Source organism: Lonchura striata, chromosome 5 (assembly GCF_046129695.1).
Source record: "Lonchura striata isolate bLonStr1 chromosome 5, bLonStr1.mat, whole genome shotgun sequence".
In the NCBI taxonomy this organism is placed as follows: domain Eukaryota; kingdom Metazoa; phylum Chordata; class Aves; order Passeriformes; family Estrildidae; genus Lonchura; species Lonchura striata.
This window is the reverse complement of record NC_134607.1, coordinates 40,015,985-40,036,023: the sequence shown is the minus strand read 5'-3', so window position 1 is coordinate 40,036,023 and position 20,039 is coordinate 40,015,985. Positions and strand designations below refer to the sequence as shown.

The 20,039-nt window shown below is 37.0% G+C and overlaps 1 protein-coding gene across 1 annotated transcript in view; it reads right to left on the bottom strand.

The window, feature by feature from the left end:
* ARID2 (AT-rich interaction domain 2) overlaps positions 1–19,764 on the bottom strand; it is a 91,767-nt gene extending 72,003 nt beyond the window's left edge. The window contains exons 1-3 of the mRNA XM_021547420.3: positions 19,077–19,764; positions 18,823–18,916; positions 17,604–17,701 (exon numbers count right to left, since the gene is read on the bottom strand). Of these exons, the coding sequence (XP_021403095.2) occupies positions 17,604–17,701; positions 18,823–18,916; positions 19,077–19,168 (284 nt within the window). The 5' untranslated portion in view covers positions 19,169–19,764. The remainder of the gene's footprint in view (positions 1–17,603; positions 17,702–18,822; positions 18,917–19,076) is intronic.
* Between the last annotated feature and the right edge of the window lie 275 nt (positions 19,765–20,039).

Genomic DNA, 20,039 nt, shown 5'->3' with positions numbered 1-20,039 from the left:
ACTCAGAAAAAGAATCCTTATCCTTTTAATTCTGATTTTTAATTACACACATTGTCCCTCAAATGAGTGCTTCTGACATTTTTGGAACAAAGAAAAATTATTCCTGATTTTAAAAGATTATTTTAAGTGTAGATAAATGAATTGTTTTGAATTGTTCCAAATTCTTCTAGAGTTTATGTTATCTTTAAATGCCAATAAGAATATTTTCCCCTGACCTTTTACAAAGAACACCACAGTAAGAGTCACTCTTACCAAAACTGTACTACTGTAAAATTCAGTCATTCTAGCCATAATCTGGCAAATAATAATGCAAACAATATATGATTCACTTCAGAGATGTTTTTATTTTTACAACACCACGCATGTCTTTAAAACATTTGTACTTTATACTACTAGTGTTTGAACTAAAAAGTATGTGTTGTAAAATCTTAGTACATATTAAATGTTTTGTAGTAAGCTCATATTCAGAACTATCTGTTTACCAGAATTGAATCTGTTTTATATAATATGCACTTGGTAGTTCTCAAATGTACAAAGCAATATAAGCACATTTTGGACTAACCAAATTACTATTAGGTAGATTTATTACACTACATACTTATATAAAATAGAACACTGAAAATGTGTCCTGAAATTACGAAACCACAGCACCATTCATTGTCCCACCCAGAGAACATAGCCAATTCTAAAATCTATGGGAAGCAGCATTATTCACCTATTTAAGGCAAAAGGCAAACACATTACCAGTCTTTAAATGACAGGTAAAAAGCACTACATAGTAGCTTAATTGCAATTCCTTCCTATTCTTCCACAAAAGTACTATGCAGATATCATTAGCCTGATATTGACTATAAAATCTGATACTTCTACTGTCCTTATAGTGTCTGATTAAAAAGTAAATATACTAAAGTCGCTTCACCATTTCTGAAAGAGGACAACCGATTCCTTTGTGTTCATGAGCGAAACAGAATATTAAAACCAGCCCAACAGTGAGCCACTCTAACTACAGCTGAAGTTAACTTACTTGTTTTTGAATTCACTATGTAAGGTAAAGCCTAAAAGTTATTGATCTTAATGTTGCAGTAAATTGCTCATTTTTAGAACAGCAAAAGGAAGGTAGATTTGCTTGCCCCTTTGTATGTTACGAGAGTACTGTTTACTCCAGTGCTGAACTAAGGGGCTGAATATGTGAAGACCAGTACCTCTAGGGAAAGCTTACTAACATATAAAGAAACTCCACACAATCCATCTGGCTAAAACATACATAAAAATGCATAAGAATTAATTGAGGACAAGCTTGTAAAAGGTTAGAGAAAAGCTGCCTACTATAATTTGGAGATAACTGTATCACTGATTAACCAGGACACTGGCATTTCAGTTTTATCTACACAAAGATGTAACTACTACCATGAAGAAAGGAAGTTCCTAATTATAATCTAAACTTTCAAAGCACATCAACATAATGAGACAGGAGATACTAAAGCATTTTATTCCAAACTGAGAAAATGCTCCTTTGTGAGGAAAGTTTCTTGGATACATACTTCTAAGACAGAAGCTCCCAGACACAAAACACCTTAGTGCCAGGTAGTCCACAGTGAAGTTCTTCAACTGTGAAAGTAGTCTTCCACTGCCATCATTTCCTTTTCAGAACTTTAAAAAAAAAAACTTTTAACTCAATTGTATTTCTTAGGTATGAAATATCACACCTCCTATACAACTGCAGAATACAGTTCTTGACAATGCATTTGGAGTCAACAAACATTTATTGTAAGTAACATTTTATTAAAGTGAAAACAAGCTTGCAACTTTCAGGGTGAGAACTACAGTACAGGAAAATAAACACACTTTCAACCAAACACTCCCTGTAAGTTGCTTTTACCAAAAAGTCTTGCCAATCATAGGGAAAGTCAATTTCAACTACTGCAATGTTATACTAAAATGAATATGCAATATATTCTCAGATTAATATACATTTGTTCAGGTAAGTGTTGAAGTTCAGACTCAAAACTCTGTTTCTCCATCAATAACCTCCCAATTACATGACACAGAACACTCAACTGGAAAAGGAACATAATGTGACTCCACACACTGACTGCACTTAAACCTCAATTACTGAAGAAAAGTTGGGTGCTACAGAGAATATCCCAAGAGGCAGCCAACAGCTGAGAACCAGTTTTAAAACTCTAAATGACTAAAACAACACAAGAAGAAAGGGTGGAAGATTAACCACTTACTCAGAAAGATGCTACTTGCTCAGCAACTTAAAGTGTTACTGATAAAAAGCACACCCTTTTTTTAGACAAAGGTGTAGAGGGGAAATCAGTCTTACAGATAGATCATCTCCTTTCACAATTAGAGCAACACTTAGTTCCCTCTCTTTGGTTTCTTATGATAGAGTCTGTTCATTCTTTGATCCCTCAATTAACATCCATTCTAACACTTGAACACGAGAAAAATTCAAGATGACTGAGATATAAGACCAAAAAAGTGCAGCCACAATGTCAGTCACGTCCAGCAAATAAGTATTGTTGCTCACTGGCATAATCCTGCAGCAAATATACTTCCATGGGATGTGCTTCCTCTAAGGGAAGATGTTCTTAGCTTGTATAGCATGAGCTGGATTATTGCCAAGCACTACAGCTGTGGTCTTTGAACTGATCAGCACTTAATAAAGGTCCATAAGAGCAAAATAACACACTTAAAAAGCAAAAAGAATGAAAAGAAACTCTGATACATTCTCTGACTCGCTCTTTTTTAAAAAATATCATTTGAACTACTTAAAACAACCTCAACACACCAAAATAACCAACCAACAAAACAAATCCCAGAAACCTAAGTAACTTGGTTATAAAGAAATAAATATAAAACATTACAAAAATAATGCTTCAGATATCCTGCTAGATGGCTCCTGGAATTCATCATCTTCTTTTTTGGCATTTCAGTTCCTACAGTAAGAGAGATCTACCTATCAAGGATTTGAGTCTTGGCAGCATCTAATTGAACAGTACTTCTTCCCAAATGCTTCTCTATTCCCTCACTTACAAAAGCTCCAAGAAGTACTAAGGATTCTCCCCTTGCCTGTCCTGGGGTGACTGTATGGTCTGGTATTGTCAAACAGGAACATTCCCTTTCTGATGGTACATTACAAAATTTTCTAACAATTCTACACTTTACACTTGATTTCTGACACTGTATTTTCAACCTTAACTGTTTTATATTTTATATTGCTCATAATAATCATCACAACTCTAGTGTAATTATTATTAACTCCATGCTATTTGTACTCTTTTTACCAAATACCCTCATGCTACTAAAATAATTTTCTTTGATTATGTGCCTTGATTATGCAAGAATTTCTCATGGTCAAGGATGATGTTTTCTAGCATACTTCATGCTCTTCTGCACTCACTCTAGTCCATAAATCTACCCATCTCCCCACCTTCAACTTGTGGCATCATTTTTCTTTAGTGAACTCTACTATTTTACTTTCCTACTGTAATCTACCATTGTCTCCTTGATCACCAGTACATAATATTCCCTCAACTATTATGCTTTTTGCATATAAAATCTATTTACACACAACACTCTACACAACAACCTGTGACTAAAAATCTCTCCTATTCTGGGACTAGTCACAACAAAATGTTCCTACTTAGCTTTCTTGAAAGTACCAGAGAAATAACAACTTCTGTCATCATCATGTACCTCCATTTTAAAAGTCATTAAGATCCTCTGATCTTTCTCCCTCACTTAGTATCCGCACACATACTACTATGATGCTTTCTGAAGGTTTTATTAATTTAATTAATCATTCTCATTACACTGATGCCAAACCCCCTATTTATCTCAATTTGTGAGAAAATTCCAAGGAGACAACAAAACTGTTAAGCTCTTAAAGTTACTTAAGTGACAAGACTTGATCTCCTTCAGTAAAAACTAGTTAAAAAGGTGTGAAAAATAGCTATTTGATTAATACATGTCTAAATATGTGGAGCTCTTTCCTCTATATTCTCTGTGTTGTTCTTCCTCCTTAGTCTATAATGGGACTTCTTTGCACAAGACTGGTAGCCTCCAGAAATTTAAAAGGCAGGCAAACAAGAAAACCCTTTCTTTACACAAAATTAACCACAAGGCCATATAAATAACATACAAAACCTAATTAAAAGTAAACAAATAAATAAACAATAGCAGTAATAAGCAATTCAAGACTAGATTCTGCTAGCTTATCTCTCTAGCAGCAATGGAACCCTGATGCAGGGCTCCATGAAAGTAGACCTCTACAATTAAAACCACCACCAGTCCTCACCAGTACCACAACCCTAAAAGCAGAGCTTTTATCATTAGCCATAGCTGTATCACTACTGGAGGCCAATGACAGCAGCACAGCAGTCACTCAAGCAACAGCAGAACTGTCTGCCTGGAAAGGAATACCACAAGCTGCTATTTAAGATAACAGCAATAATTTCTGATGTACATAAGCAAGTAGGAATGATGATCTATGCTCTTTTTACCCTCCTCTATGCACTGAGGTAGGACAAGGGGCAGAGAAAGGAGATTATGTACTCCTTTTAAACAATGTGTCACTTTTATTCTCTGGAAACATCAGTGTGGCTGAAAGCTCAAAACAGAGTGGCAATAAGCACTATTGTAAACACATATTTACATTACCTTTAGCCAAAAAAACCAGCAATCAATAGCTACACCAATCCAATCATAGCAGAATCAAAATCTATGTAGCTGGGTGATAGTATCTAATATAGCAGAAATTGCAGAGTTGCATGAAAAGTAGTTTGTCTACATCTCTGACTAATTCACCTGCTCTCTACTCACTGATTGTTTTGATCAGAGCAACCTACATTCCATAACTTGGAGCAGTTTTAAACAACAGCCATTTGATATAGTTTGCTTAGAGAAGGCTGAGTTTAGAAGCTGCCTTTCCAAATTGCGTAAACCTAAGGTCCAGGACAGGAAACAATTTTGTATCACATATGATCAAGAAATGCCATAAAGAAACAGTACTTTGCACCTACTTCCACCTGTGAGATCCAAACTGGGTCTCTAAACCTTTTGCTAGTAGGTATAAAAATAGTTACAGGTTTGGAATGTTTGCTCCATTAAATCTTTTTCTTTTGTTAAAAATTCATTCTTAACATATATGTAGCATTGGAAGTGAGACAGGAAACCTATGCAATCTATCCCAAACTTAAGCTGACATCCAGACTTGTACATGCTCTCTCTATGTACATATGCAATAAAATGCATTCACTTCTTATATAATCAATATACAAAATTAAGTACACACAGACACAAAGACACAAAGTGACAACAGCATTTGAAGAAATTCACACTGAGAAAATGGTAATTTTCTTAGGTTTTTTAAGGGCAGCAATGCCCACAAAAAACTATTTTCCAAGATGAAATCTTTCTCCCTGTAAGCTATTTAAGGAATAGATAAAATCCTTTATTTGATTATATGCAATTTTACGCCTTTACGGTATTTTAATATAAGGACAGAAGTAACAGTAATTGTGATGATGGTAGACTTTTTTAAAACCAAAATGAAAAAGGTAAATTTAGTGTTAATGAAAAAATATAAACTAACAGAACCGAAATAAATTCTGCACGTGCAGCCCTGGTAGTATAAGCAAAGATGCTGAAGAACCACTCTAAGGTTTATACCAGTAAATCAGGACCTCACTGCAGGAAAGCAGATGGTGCAACTCAGTACTTTACAAATGACAGTCTTCACTCAGCAGCAACCCAGCATCTGGGAAACCAGTCAATTAATATCCAGTGAACAATTTAAACAAAGGAGTTAGCTATTAAAGAGTAACTTATCAGCATTTGATTACATAACCCCTTCTTTTCCTTCTACAGTATATACCTCATCTACCCTTCCAAGCAGTGTTCTCTCCAAAATTCCCATTCCTGTCTTGTGACCCAGCGCATGAATGCACCCACCCCCCTCAACAGTTGGATTTCTTCCGTCTGCCATTCAAATACCTACGCACAAAAGATCTCCTCTTCTGCTTTCATTAAAATACCTCCAAACAGCTTCTTCCCTCTCTCAGCCTACAGATGAGTGAGAAGCAGCTGTAGTTTTATCTGGCCCAGCTGGCCAGCAGAGTTGACTTGTGCCTCCAGCTGGGCTCCTGACTATTCAGAGTACAAGTGTCTCCTACCAGGCCAGCAATGCTGCAGTACCTATGCACCTTACATCTTCTAAACTGCACATCTGCATCAGCTGGCTGCCTGCTCAGGAGATGTGTGTCTTTGCAATGGGCAACTGCTAAGTCAATAAATAGATAAAGTCTCTGAAGCCACAAACCATAGCACACACATACAATCTGAGCCAAAAAAAGCCCTGAGGAAAAAGACAAGGGGGTCACTTCCCCCTGGTGCCCTTCTACAGTATTGGGCACCTTTTAAAGACTCATCTAGTAAGGCAATCAGGTCCACAATCCCACATATTTATACTGTTTCGTATGTTATAAGATATATGAACAATGATATTTATCTCGTGTCCATTACACTTAAAATTTCCACCATTATTTACACAATATAAAAAATGTTTTAGTCATATTTATTTTGACAATGTGGATACCGGAAATCAGTAATACTAGGGATTGCACTATACCAGTGGAAACAATACAAATAAGTAAACTCTTGGGTAAATTTCTGAAAATAAGAAATAATGGAAATAGCTTTTTGGTTTTATTATTTCAGGCATGCAGCAGGTCACTTTCCCCACTAAGGAAAACAAGCTTCTATTAGTTTGCACACATAAAGAACAAAATCTGTGACTTTCATAAATCCTTTAAATGGTAACAACTATCAGAGTTGCAACTTTTGCTTAAATGGAAAGACTGCCTGAAAACAACTAATAAACAGTCTTTACACCAATTCTGTATCCTAAGTTTTGAATGTATCTTTATTGGCTTCACTGGTTTACTTTCTACCCTTGCTAAGGCAGGCACATTCTGTGTTAATATACATGGTCCAGATGTCACACACCTGATCTTTACAAGTGCACTGCAGGATTGACACAGGATGCCACCAATTTCAGCCAAACCCCAAAGAGGCACGAATTTTACCTAAGCACATCTAGAGGCAATTCAACATTACCATGAAACTAGCAAAATATTTTTGCTTTCTAACAGGTACATAAATTTATGGCACACAAATAGCCATACAGAAAAGCATCAGTATGCTTAAGAAAGCTAGGTGTTTGTGCAGTTCAGTATATAATTTTTAAGTCACCTTTTGCTTTGACCTTAAGAAGCACTTTCTTCAACAGCTGGACTAATCCTACTTGCAAGACAATTAAACTGCTTATTAAGAGAATGAAATCTAGTAGAGAAAAATGAGAATTGTATACTGGCAATATAAAAATCTAAGTAGAAAAAAACATTGTATTTATCTACCACAAATACTTTTCTAGGAATGTAACTACATTTCAGTAAAAACAGCATATTGACTACAGAACATATTAATGAAACAATAGTAAACATGCTTAAATCATTGGCACCAAATATTATATTTTTATTTTCTAACCTTTTACCTTTTTACTACGATACCATATACATTGACTAACATAACACCTTTCTAATGAACAACTTCATGCTACATATACAGAGAAGGACACGACATTAAACAGGATAACAAGTTCAGCAAAGTTGCAAGGAAATACAATAATCTGAAGCATTTGGGAAAAAAAATCCAAAAACCCTACTTACTAAAAGTGTTCCAAGCAGTGTGGCAGTTAGGGCCCTGTATATTCTTCAAATCCAGCTACACACAGTATTTCACTACAGGGGTCAGCCTTTGCATGTATCTCTGCTCAGAAACAGTATTTCCGCTTAAAATAAAATTAAATTGTATTTCTACGCCTTAGAATTACCAAAATGACCTTGGAAGAGCAAGCAAAATGTACCCAATGCTGCAATGCCTGACTAAGTCCTGCAGAGTACCTGAAAACACATTTTTCAGGTGTGTGAAATACCCTTTACACATTCATCTGGATCATGTGAATGCAGCATGCCTACAGCTGCAGAATTTGTTTCTCAGGTACTAGAGAATCTATTAGTGTTTTGCTGTAAAATTCACTATTTTCCTGTTGCTAGGCACCTGACATTTAGTGCTTTGTCCTCTTGCCCTTTTACTTGCACACATCCTTTTTTTCCTTCAATTTTCTTACAATTAGAAATTCATTTGATTACAGTAAATATCCCATGTGCAGTCAATAGGTACAGACATCAAGGGGACAATGAACAGAGAATGAATTATAGCCTGTAGTCAAAAGATTGAGAAGATGATGATTAGAAAAGAATAAGAGAAAGAAAGATAGAGCTACATGGCCCACATGGGTAACACCATGGAAGGCAAGACAGTGGAGAACAGATGTCCAGAAAGCAAACTCAAAACCTCTTTAGAAAGAACTAATATTAAGATTAATCAATTACCACATTGAATGATGAGCCAAAAATATGTGTACATTGATACAACAGATTAATACTGCCATGAAATTTATTCCCATTTCTCACAGCACAAGGCTCTACTGTAAAGAATACTCTCTAGAAACATGGTTACAGTTGCACATTCATACTTACATGAGGCAATTCCTGATTTTTTAAGGTATTTACTGTATAACTGTAGCATTATATGAACATGTACTGTTGGAAATTTTGATTTTCCTGGGGTTTCATAGATGGCATTGGGGAGTGAAAAGCAGCCAAGAAAGATCTCCATAATCTACAACATTTCAAAGCTATACTATCAATATTACAGAGGACATCTGTGAATTCTGTAACATGGCACTGTTTACCTGGGTATTGCCTGGATTCTACATAATTTCATGGAAGTCACTAGAAAATGGACACTCCTGACCAAAACAATCAGGTAAGGAAGAACTATTCATAAGAGTATTTTCACAAGTTTTTTTCTAATACACAGATTTGAAAAGCAAACTAACTTGTACACATAGATCTACATCTATCCTACACCATAATAATTATTAATATACTCAAAGATTCACCCCCAGAGTAAAATATTTTCATTTAGCTTAATTAAGCCCCTAGGATGTACCCCAAATGGCAAGTTCCCTCAAAACATTATGTTCCAATAATACAGGTTGTCATTGCACTTAAAAGAAATTGAACAGAGCTACTTAGAGATAGTCATACAATTTGGTGATCTATGGACCTGAGAATCCCTGCACATGGTTTATCATGGAAGCATAGCAACCTCTGCACTGGGAGGCAGAGGCCAACCAGCAGATGTAACAATGACGAAACATATGCAGCCATAAGTATGGTCCATCTAAACCTCAGTAGAAGTCCACCAAACTGAGAGAAAAGGTCTCAGAAATAGAGAACTGCCTTACACGATTTTTATGTATCTTAAGCAGCTATGGATTGACAAGTAACACTGTAAATTATGCTGAGACTAATAATCTCAACTGTTGCTCCTCCCACACCACTAGAAAATAGTATGAAGACAGTTCACTCTTATTACAAACATGCTCCAGTGCATCATTCAACAAAACTACACTCTACTATAACTCTATTATGTGTGATCTCTGCCAGCATAGCTACCTTGCAACAATTTATCTGGAGTTAAAATAAATGCATGCACATTCAGTTTAAAGATAGGAAAACAAAAAGTGGGAGTACTCAGCTTCACTGCTTTACTGCTTAAAATGTAATTCAGGTCTGGTTAAGACTTGAACTTGTTGCTCCAAGGAGACTGTATTTGAGATGTGATACCTAGCTCACTAATCTAGTACTTCAGGCAAAGCTTAAGCTCACTATTTGGGGTACCATCTTGCTGTTTTATTATCCTCCCTCAAGATAAGCTTTTTTCTTTCAACTGTTTCAATATTTCTCTGCTTAGGTATCCCAACTTTATTTATTCCCTAAGGAATAAAGATTGTTCTTCCTCTCATCTGTGCTGTATTTTCTGCTTCTAAACACTGTAGAGGGCAAAAAACCTTATGAATAGTTTTACTTTACTCATATATTCCTAATTTATATTAATTTTCAAATATTTAAAATATGACATAGAAGCATGAAGAGACACAAACCTGTATTAAAGATCTTAAAGTCTCACACTTCTCTTTGAGACAGGTGAACAAACATCAGTACAACCACTTTCTAAATATGAATAAAAAGATTGTAAATGATTTAACTAAGGCCACAGAATCGATATGTATCAGACTGGTAACCAAAAACAAGTTCATGTGATGGGATCTCTGGCCTATACCCAATCTCCTCTGTGAACTGCGCTGACCTGTAATAATGTGGACTGATACTACAGTAACTCCAAGCAGCTCCATTTAAGATGTAAAACATCACTCCAACACTCAGAACAAGCATTTTAAAACAAAACACAAACAGCTCATTCTTATGATCATACATATTTAGTTCTCAGTTCTCCAATTCACAGAACATAACATTAGCACTGTTTGAAAAATAAAATAGGACTTCTCAGCTACTGATTAAAAAGGAATTTTAAAATACAGTAATAGTAGTCTCTTTTTATGTATAGTTTAACTAAGGCTCAAAATAAAGAAGTTTTCCTATCAGAATTGGATTCTATAAAACAATTATTAATTGGATTAAACCTAGATTCTATTAAAACAATTATTAACAATTAAAACTGGATTATTACAAAAATAATTGGCTTTAATGTATTTGGGTTTCATCTTATTTGACATGCACTCTCAAAAGTAAAAATCTAAACCTCTGTGTACCTCTAGCACCTCATCTGCAAAAACTAACCAATTGTATTTCTCTATTTCACTACTGGGGAAAGAGTTAAGAAAAGTAAAAAAAGTAAAAGAATTAGTATGAAAGTCTTATCTATTGAGGTTTAACTGCAAATAAGCAAGGTAATTAAAGCCTGCTAGTTCCAGAATAAAATTAAACAAACGAAAAACCAATCAAAACCAAACAACTTCTCTTAGCCCAGGCTTATTCCATTTCACAGGGAAAGAAGTAATACCATGGCATTTCATATGCATTCTTGATCATACTGTAATTAGGTTAGCATTCATTCAAACCTAAGACATTACAACATACTAATAATTTTAAGGCATAAATTCATTTAAATACTGTTTTGGTTTAAGAATAGAAAATGGTCTTAAATAATTATGTGTCCACCATTTCTTAGAAGATTAAGTAGGTGCTAGAAGTCATCACATTTACTACAGTGTTGCCAGAAACTCACTCTTTGTAGATCATTAGTTCTGACATCTGCCCATTTAAACTTTCAAGTTAAACAATCAGAATTCTGAATTAAAAGTGAAGAACAACACCCACCCCTCCCCAGTAATGTACTTCAGCATAACAGCAAGCAACTTACGTAGTTTCTACAAAAAGCTTGCAAAAAATAATCAAGAAAATATATTAATGTTAATTGCACTATTTTTCACTCTATTTTCCAGCAGTAAAAAGCAGTTTACCCTCTGAAGGGAAAGCTGAGAAACTTTGATAGAGGCCAAACTCATCTGCACAGTAAACTGGTATCACAATGTAAGTCTAACAAAGAGCAATTTTAAGGTAGCTATGCCCCCTTTCACCTGCTGCTTGCTCCCTTCAGTTGAGTCCTAATGCAAATGTTGTATTCTAAAACTTCTGTCTTGCTTTGAGCAAACTCATGGCAACCCTGACAAGACCACATCCATCCTAATACATAACTTCTATTGAGTGACATTCTGAGATTTTAACAACCAACATATTTTATTTCCCTAAATAAAGCTTTATTTCATGAGCAGTAACTAGTCTTGACTGTATGTTGGCTGTCTGTACAACTAAAACAAAATTCCCTCTTCAATTATGTAAAATATTCACTTCTGACTTTAAAAGAAAGGCCTTAGACACCTGACTGAAACATGCATTACAATTTTTGTCTTGAGGAAGGAAAAGCAAATTTTAAGAAGAAATCATAAAGATGTCATCCATGTATTTGTTTCCTGTATCGCCAGTGACTGCAGGATTTGGGACAAAATTAAGTGCAAAAGATTCCACAAGTTCAAGTCCATAGGTATGCAAGATGAAAGCCTTCATTATGGCATTATTGAAGGATGGATAAAACCTGTAAGGCCAGCTGGTCTCTATGCCATTCCTGGCTCATTACCTTTTGCACATGTACTGGTGTCCTGGTCAGGCTAGTGCGTGGTATTGGGGTTTCCCCATGCTCTGCTTGACATACTATTCATAACAGAAGGTATTCAGGTATATCTTGGGGGATTTTGTGCTGCTGTCCACTCTGAATTTTCTCCTTCAGTTTCATCTCAGCTTACACATTAACACAACCTCTTCTTTTATTTAAAATTACCTCCCTTTTAACTGTTTAGACCCTTCAAAATGCTTGGAAGATGTTATTTTCCCTTCTCACACAAACTGTTAATTGAACCAAGCAAAACATATTTATTTATCAAAACTTTTTTTTTTTTTTCAATTAGTCCCTTCAGCTTTCTTAACATTTTGTTGCTCTTCTGTAAGTTTCTGTTAAACTACCCCACCTGTTGCAAAAGCTTTGAAGTAAAACAGTACTCCAAACACAGTCCCATAATCTTGTACAAAAATCCATCTCCCATTTGTCTAATATCTGCTCAATACCATGGTGGATGCAACCTAAACTTGTTTTGAATTTTACAAAGTCTATATATCATATTTCAAATTGGGGCCTGTCCTTCCTGTCAGAAGTATGCACAAATCCCTTTCATATGAAAGGGAGTTGGATTCACACAACTGACAGGATTATCAGGCCTGTGGTATCACTCCTATCCCTTTTTCAGCAATACTCTTTTCCAGGTTATTCCCTCACAATGAATACCTGTTTTGGATTATGAACCCTCAATTGTTTTAGCTTGCATTTTTCAAACTAAATGTTGTTTGTACTTTCCAACAATGTGCCTAATTTCTTTAGATTACCTTTTCTGCCCTGAGTTGTGCTTAACTCTTCTATCATTGCTTGCTAATGCTGCAAGTGTAGCATTCAACCTCTCATAAAGTTAAGCAACGCAGTCACTAAATATATCTAAAATGGCTAAACTTGTATTACTACGTGCATATGTAAGCACTGATGATACTCTTTTAGCACCTAAAACTGCTGTGACTCACCATATCTATTCTTTATATTTTGTTCTATTTTTGTTTATGGTCCTTCATCCAATTTTTCATTAAGATGATTATCCATATACATACATAATTTCTGAACAAGAGATTTTGTGATGTATTTGAATTTCAGAAAATATTTAAAATTTTACTATAGTTACAAACTCTATTAATTTACTGAGGCCTTGAATCTGCAGTCAGATCTGGCAAACAAGCCAATCCTGTACTTCTTCATACTCACTGAACTGTGTGCAGATGCTGTTGCAGTATCAGATCCTAATTTTAAACACTAAGCAAGAATAACAAAAAACTCTCTTAAAGTAATTTTTGCTTAGAAAATTCTAGGCTTCTTATTATTGTTCCCCTGAATTTTTTTTGCCATTATATTACTAAGAACAGAATCCCTTTTATCTAGTTCTTAAGCTCATGCTTTTTTTTCTTTCCCCCTTTATTTTATAAGAAATCAGCACTATTGTTTAATTTCTTAGAGGCATCTTGAAGATCAAATGACTTATAAATATCTTCAGATCTTTCAAGAACCCCCTCTATTTGTCATCAATACCTACTTCATATGGTTCTGATTTTTAACTGCTCACTGTTTTTCACCCTACTATATATGGAATTTCAGGAAATTCAGCATAATGGCTTGTCTTAATAACAACTTTATGCAACTTCTCATTTATGGACTGACCACTTTCTTCTCTATTTGACTTCCCCTTACTTCCACAATATTTAAAACAGCTAATTTTTATTCACCTTAAACTATTATTAGCTAATTACTATTGCCTTTACCAAAAGTTTACAATATGCATGTCCTGTCTACTTTTCAGGAATTCTCCACAGAACTAAGACAAACGTATTTTACCTTACAACTAATCCTTTCATATAATTTATCTTAATATAGATAAATAACTTTGAAAAGCAACTGATTTTCAATTCAGTTAAGCATACTCCATTCACACATTTAAGCTTACAAGGTCTCTCAGTCCCCCAAAATAGATGAAGATTCACAACAGAAATAAATATATTACTTGTACTCACACGAAAACCAACAGAACCTTATACCAACATCAGCCCAATTCTTTGTAGGATTCTAATGTAATCTACCAATAAGATAAAAAACAGATTATATTCCAAGTTAGTTTTCTTTTTACTGACTGTTTACCAACAAAAACAAAAATGTATGTCCACATTACTGATGTTTACATTTATTAACCCATACTAAAATATTTTCATTAACATTATGAAATAATTTTTTGAGAAGCATTTAGAAAATGCTTTACTAATTCATCTCAATTGAAGTGAAACATCCAATTTGCACTACATCCAAGGGAATTACATTCTGTGTTCTGTAAAGTCTTACAGAACTACATTAACAAGTACAGTCTATCAATGGTTATCGGCACTGTGGCTTTTGACTGCTCACTAAGAACCACAGTGCATAAATTACTTCACCTGTCAGACAGCTCAAAGTAACAGAGGCACTAAGTTTGAATGGTTCAGACTTTCCCTATTTTTATTGTGAGAGAAAAGGGAGAGGGCAGTGCAAAGGAGAAGGGGTAGATAGGTTATCATGTATTCAACTATCGCCTACCATAAAACCTATTGGATTTGTATCACAAGCTTAAACAATTCACTTCTTTAATGAAGCCTAACATAGATTCCCAAAGACACACAGCAAAATTCCAGGACAGTCAAGTGAAAAAGTTATTTAACCATAAATACAAACCTAAAGAACTGCCTCAAGAAATACCATAACCCAATGACTGTTTTGCAAAACATTCAGTTTGATCAATCCAACAAGACTACTGACCTCACACAAATAAATCAGTTCTTAAATTTGCTTACACAGTAACTTTAAGTAAAAATAGCAGCATTATTAGTGGCAACACAGCAAAATGAGCAAGTGGTCCATGCAGCTCGAGATCTTATCTCAGTCAACAAACTATGCCAGATGTTCCATAGAAAGAAGCAATTTTCATCACATACCATCCCTAATCCAAATCTGCAAACATATTCATGTAGGTGCACAACACTGAACCCCTCTGAATTCAACAGGATCTCCATCTGCCAAGGAGATCCCCCACTTTACAGTACACAACATGTGATTGGATAAAAATTGAAATAAAAGTTGATAGGCCTCAATTTGCTTGGAAAGTCATTACAGTAGTGAGGCCAAGATTATAATCATACTTGAGGTTCACAGACACACTTTTTGTTTTCCAAGGTTAATTGGTCAGCAGTTCATTCAAATCCAGCCTTGTAAGAAACCTTAGATTATGTTCTTCAACACAGACAAGCTAGACCCTTTTAACAAATTTATCATTAAAGCACTTTTTCTTTCCCTAGAACTAAATACTGTCGACCTTACACCTTCTAGGTTACAGCTAAATTAATGTTAACCTAGCAGAGAGACATGTACATACAGTCTTATTACTGCACATGGAAGAAGGCGAACTCATCTGGGAAACAGTTCACATCCAACTTAGACTATGTGAGAAGCAACAGTGAGTAAAGCAGCAATTCAGAAGAAACAAAACCAAACAAAAACCAAAATGATCACTAAAAATCAGTCCACCCCCAAACCAACAATATTTCAGAATGGTTTAATCACACAGCTTATGATAAAGGCATTTTTAAAGATTCTTCATCTTAACTATTTATCAACTTTATTCCTAAATTCCAAATAAACAAAAATCCTTTAAATTATTTTTATGTAATCAGTTATATATGTATTCAACAACTGTATTTTAAAGCATGTCAATATCAGCATGCCAATAATAAAAATAACATTTTTGTATCTCTGATTCTAATTTAAAAAGTAATACCTCATTAAAAATTAATAGTCATTAGAAGGCTAAATTAACATTGTCTTCTTAACTGTCACAGCATATAATGGCTCTCAAAATACACATAAAAACAAACATGACATACAGTCTTTTACTGCAAAAAGTTAGGCCATTCAAACACTTAAAAAATGCGGAAATAGAAATAAAAGGGTTAAAAAAACTATAATTTTGGTAATTATATGTAAAATCTAGTCAACTAACAAATTATATGGTCCAACAGAAAAACTCAAGAAGCAAAAAACTGCTTTCTATGATGTGACAAATCTCCAGCAACACTATTTCAGTACTATGTAGGAGAGGAGGGGGGGAAAAATAAAAAGAGGGAAGGATATCCTAAAGCAAGCTTCCCACTTAATTTCTAGTCCTGCCACCAATCATAAATGCTACCAGAGCTATTACCAATGGTAGTTTCTTTTCTTAACCTGAATCTTAAAGCAATCATATGCCATCACCAAAAAAAAAAGAAAAAAAAACAAAACCAAAATCTCACTAACAACAAATATCTGGCTAAGGTTTTCCAGACATCACTGAAACTCAAGAAACTGCTCCACTGTGCTATGAACTCTACAGCTTCAAGCTGGAAGTCAATCTAGGACAACCAATAGAAAGTGCACCTGTACAATTACTGCATTTCCTAATTCAGAAGGCCAAACTAGAAACAGATAAAGCTTGTGTGTACTCAGCTCACCAAAACAGAAATCCAAGAGCCCATACTTATTTTGTACATACTGCACATCTATATTATCATTAACTGCAATGAAAAAAATATTGTATTTATAATTCAGAAACAGAAATTACATTCCTTAACCAATACACATTTAACTTAATTCTAAATAAAATATAAGTATCCATATATATACACATCTAAAGCAACTATATACACAATCATTCAAAAATCTTTTCTACAAAAAAATTATCATCCAAACTAAATAAAAATTATTTTTTAAAGTAATCTAGTAAATGAATAGTACCATATATAGTAATTTAAAACATTCAATATGAGCTCCATGCAATAATGAAAAATAACCTCTATTACAAAAAAATAATCTGCATCATTTCCAAGGAATGCAACCTTATTTTTAAAACCTGCAGAAATTTACTATTTTACAAGTAATAAAAAAGATTATTTAGCTCCTTGTACTCTAAAATAAAAGAGAATATATGCTGCTAGTAATTGAGACTATAATTTGTGCAAGTCTACCTTCCTACAGATGCATTTTATTCAACATCTGACCCCACTAAGCAGTAAACAAATTTACATATATCAACACATTTCAGTGCTCCAAATACTATCCTAAGTTTCTGTAACTACAATAATGTGATCTCTTAGTAACAGTCCTTCAGTACCGTCACTCTAAAACAATCAAAAAAATGGCCTCTGACATATATTGTTTGTGTACTTGGTATTCCTTCAAAGTTTAAGGCTTGCAGATGTAAAATTTAAAAAAAAAAACCTACAAAACAGAATCACCTTTAACTGATCACTGCACCAGATGAGAAAGGAATTACAAGGTTTTTTTCTGCTTTATTTTATAGCATTTTAAAAGAGTAGGGATATTTTTATTATTGCACACACTGAAAACTAAATATAACCCCGCACTCAAAAATACTACTGCAACAGCTTGATAGCACTCACCGCAAGTAATACTGTTTTAAAGCGAAGGCAGCATTAGAACAACTTCTGGGAAAGTTAAACTCTTCTACAATTTCTCCCCACTGATTCTTCTCTGATACCTGTCAAAAACAACACACAAGCCGAGATACACAACGTACACGTAAACATGTTGCTGACAGCGAACATCACAAAAAAAAAAACAGGCTGCCATGAAGCAAATAGATAAATATATAAAAAGAAACAAACATGAATGTGTATGGAATTTAGGACTATATATTTTACTGACAGTGGATAGTATTCCCCTTTCGGGAATAATCCCGCTTCTCAGGGGTCTTTTACTGCATTTATTTTTTAACATATACATTCTTTTTTTCGGGGGAACGACCGGGAGTGGTGGTATTGTTTTGGGGTTTGTTTGTTTTTGTTTTTACTGCCTGGACAATAACCAATCGGGAGTCCCTCTGTCGCCCCCTTTTAAATCCTAACGCGGTCCGTTAAAAACCCAAAGAAGTTTAAAATAATGCAGGGAAGTGCTGGCGGGGGGCGCCCCCTGGGCTGCGGGGCGCGGGGGCGCGGGCCCGGGGGGTCCCCCCAACACAGATCCACAGACACAGAGAGGCCTTTCTTTTGAGGCCTACATTTCTGTCCCCAGCCTTGAAGCCTAAAGATGGCTATTTGATTACACACCGTCTTGGGTGCCCCTTTTGTTATTTTTCCCAGGGAAGGGCTCGGAGGGCAGCGCCCGGCCCCCCCCCGGCTGCGAGGATCGTTCCCTAGCCCATGCTCCGTGCCGATTATCGATGTTAAACATGCCCGCTAATTTTGAGTTGCACTAAAACTGCACTCAGACTCTTTCCTCTGTCTCTCCCTCTGCAAGAGAGGCGCACAGAGCTGCCACCACAGCCGAAAGAAGCCTGCTCTCGCCGCCCAGCAGCTCCCCGCTTCCCCCCTCGCCTTCCCGCGGGAGGGGGGCATGGCCGAGGGGGTCCGGCGGAGGCGGAGGAGGCAGGAGTGGGGTGCGCGCCGTACCCCCGCGTCCCCCTCCATCGCTCCGCCGACAAGGCCGAGCCACCAACCTGCCTATCTGCTCGCTTCCTCCTTCCACCCCCCACCTTCTCTAACCGGCTTTAAATAGGACGGTTCCCGGCCACCTCGGCTCCCCCCGCCACCCCCAGGGGTCAGAGGAGACTTTTGGGAAGAGGTTAGTGGGAGGGAAACCCAAATTAAAACTTCCACTCACCTTCCCAAATCCGCCTAAAGTGGTGACTCTGGTATAGAGAGCGTGAAGATCCAGCTCCTTCCCACCCACCACGGGGATCTTCTTAAAAGGAGACCTGCCAAAGGAGATACACACAAAACACCACAACTTGTCAGCTCTGCCCCCTTTTCTCCCCTCACTGGGGCTGCCGTGTCCTTCAGGGAAGGGGCTGGAAGTTGGATCTGGTCGATTTAAAAGCCTCCCCCCCTCCCGTTCCATCTCCCCATTTTCCTCACCCTCTGCTGTGGTGAAACTGCCGCAGCTCGTCCAGGAAAGCGAGTCCCTTTCTCCGCTGGTCTGCGTGGTTTTTACCCGTCGAATTTGCCATTTTTGTAATAAAAAAGGTTCTCGTAAAAAAAAATCCAAATAAAAAAAAAAAAAAAACGGCCGACAACAACAACAACAATCCCCGGCTCCTCCTTGTCTTTAAGAGACCCAGGTGCCCGTGCTCGGCCGGGGATCAGCCATGGAGAGGGGCTTGTTTAAAAAAAAGTTTAAAAGGAATAAGGGAGCCCCGAGAGTGTGGTAATTGCGAGTCCTGTCTCCACACAACACACGGGCGAAGAGGCAGGGAGGGAGAGGGGCACCTCTCAGTAATTCCTCCTCCCGCGGCTGCTGCCTCTCTCAGCACCACAAACCCAGCCGATCCAGCCTGCACATGAGACTCAACATGGTGCTGCTGGATCACACAATGAATTGGGTTACTGTTGTGGTGGGGCGGGGGGGGAGCCGGAGTGAGGTATTGACAGTGTGTGTGTGTTACAGCCGCGGCTCCATGCGATCTCCCTCCCTCGCTCGCTCGCTCCCTCGCTCGCTCCCTTACACACACACACTGTACAGCTACGGCGGCGGCGGCGGTGGCGGCGGCAGCGGGATTCACTTCTCTTCTCGCTCAGACAAAAAGATCTGAGGCCGCCGTGCTTCTGCCTGGACGAGAGCGCGACACAGCGGGCCCCGGAGGCCGGTTCCGGTACTGCAGGAGGCAGCTCCAAAGGCAAAAGCCAGCACAGCCCCAGCAAGCAGTTCCTGGCGGGGAACAATAGGCTCCTCTCGCCGCTAAGGGCTCATCTGCAATGTGCCGCAAACTTCACACAAAGCCGGGCGGAAAGAGGCGAGGGAGAGGGAGAAGAGGGAGGAAAAAAACGGCTACTACCGGCTGTTCCGGGGCGCGGGGCCGGTGCGGGGCCCTCCCGTGCCAG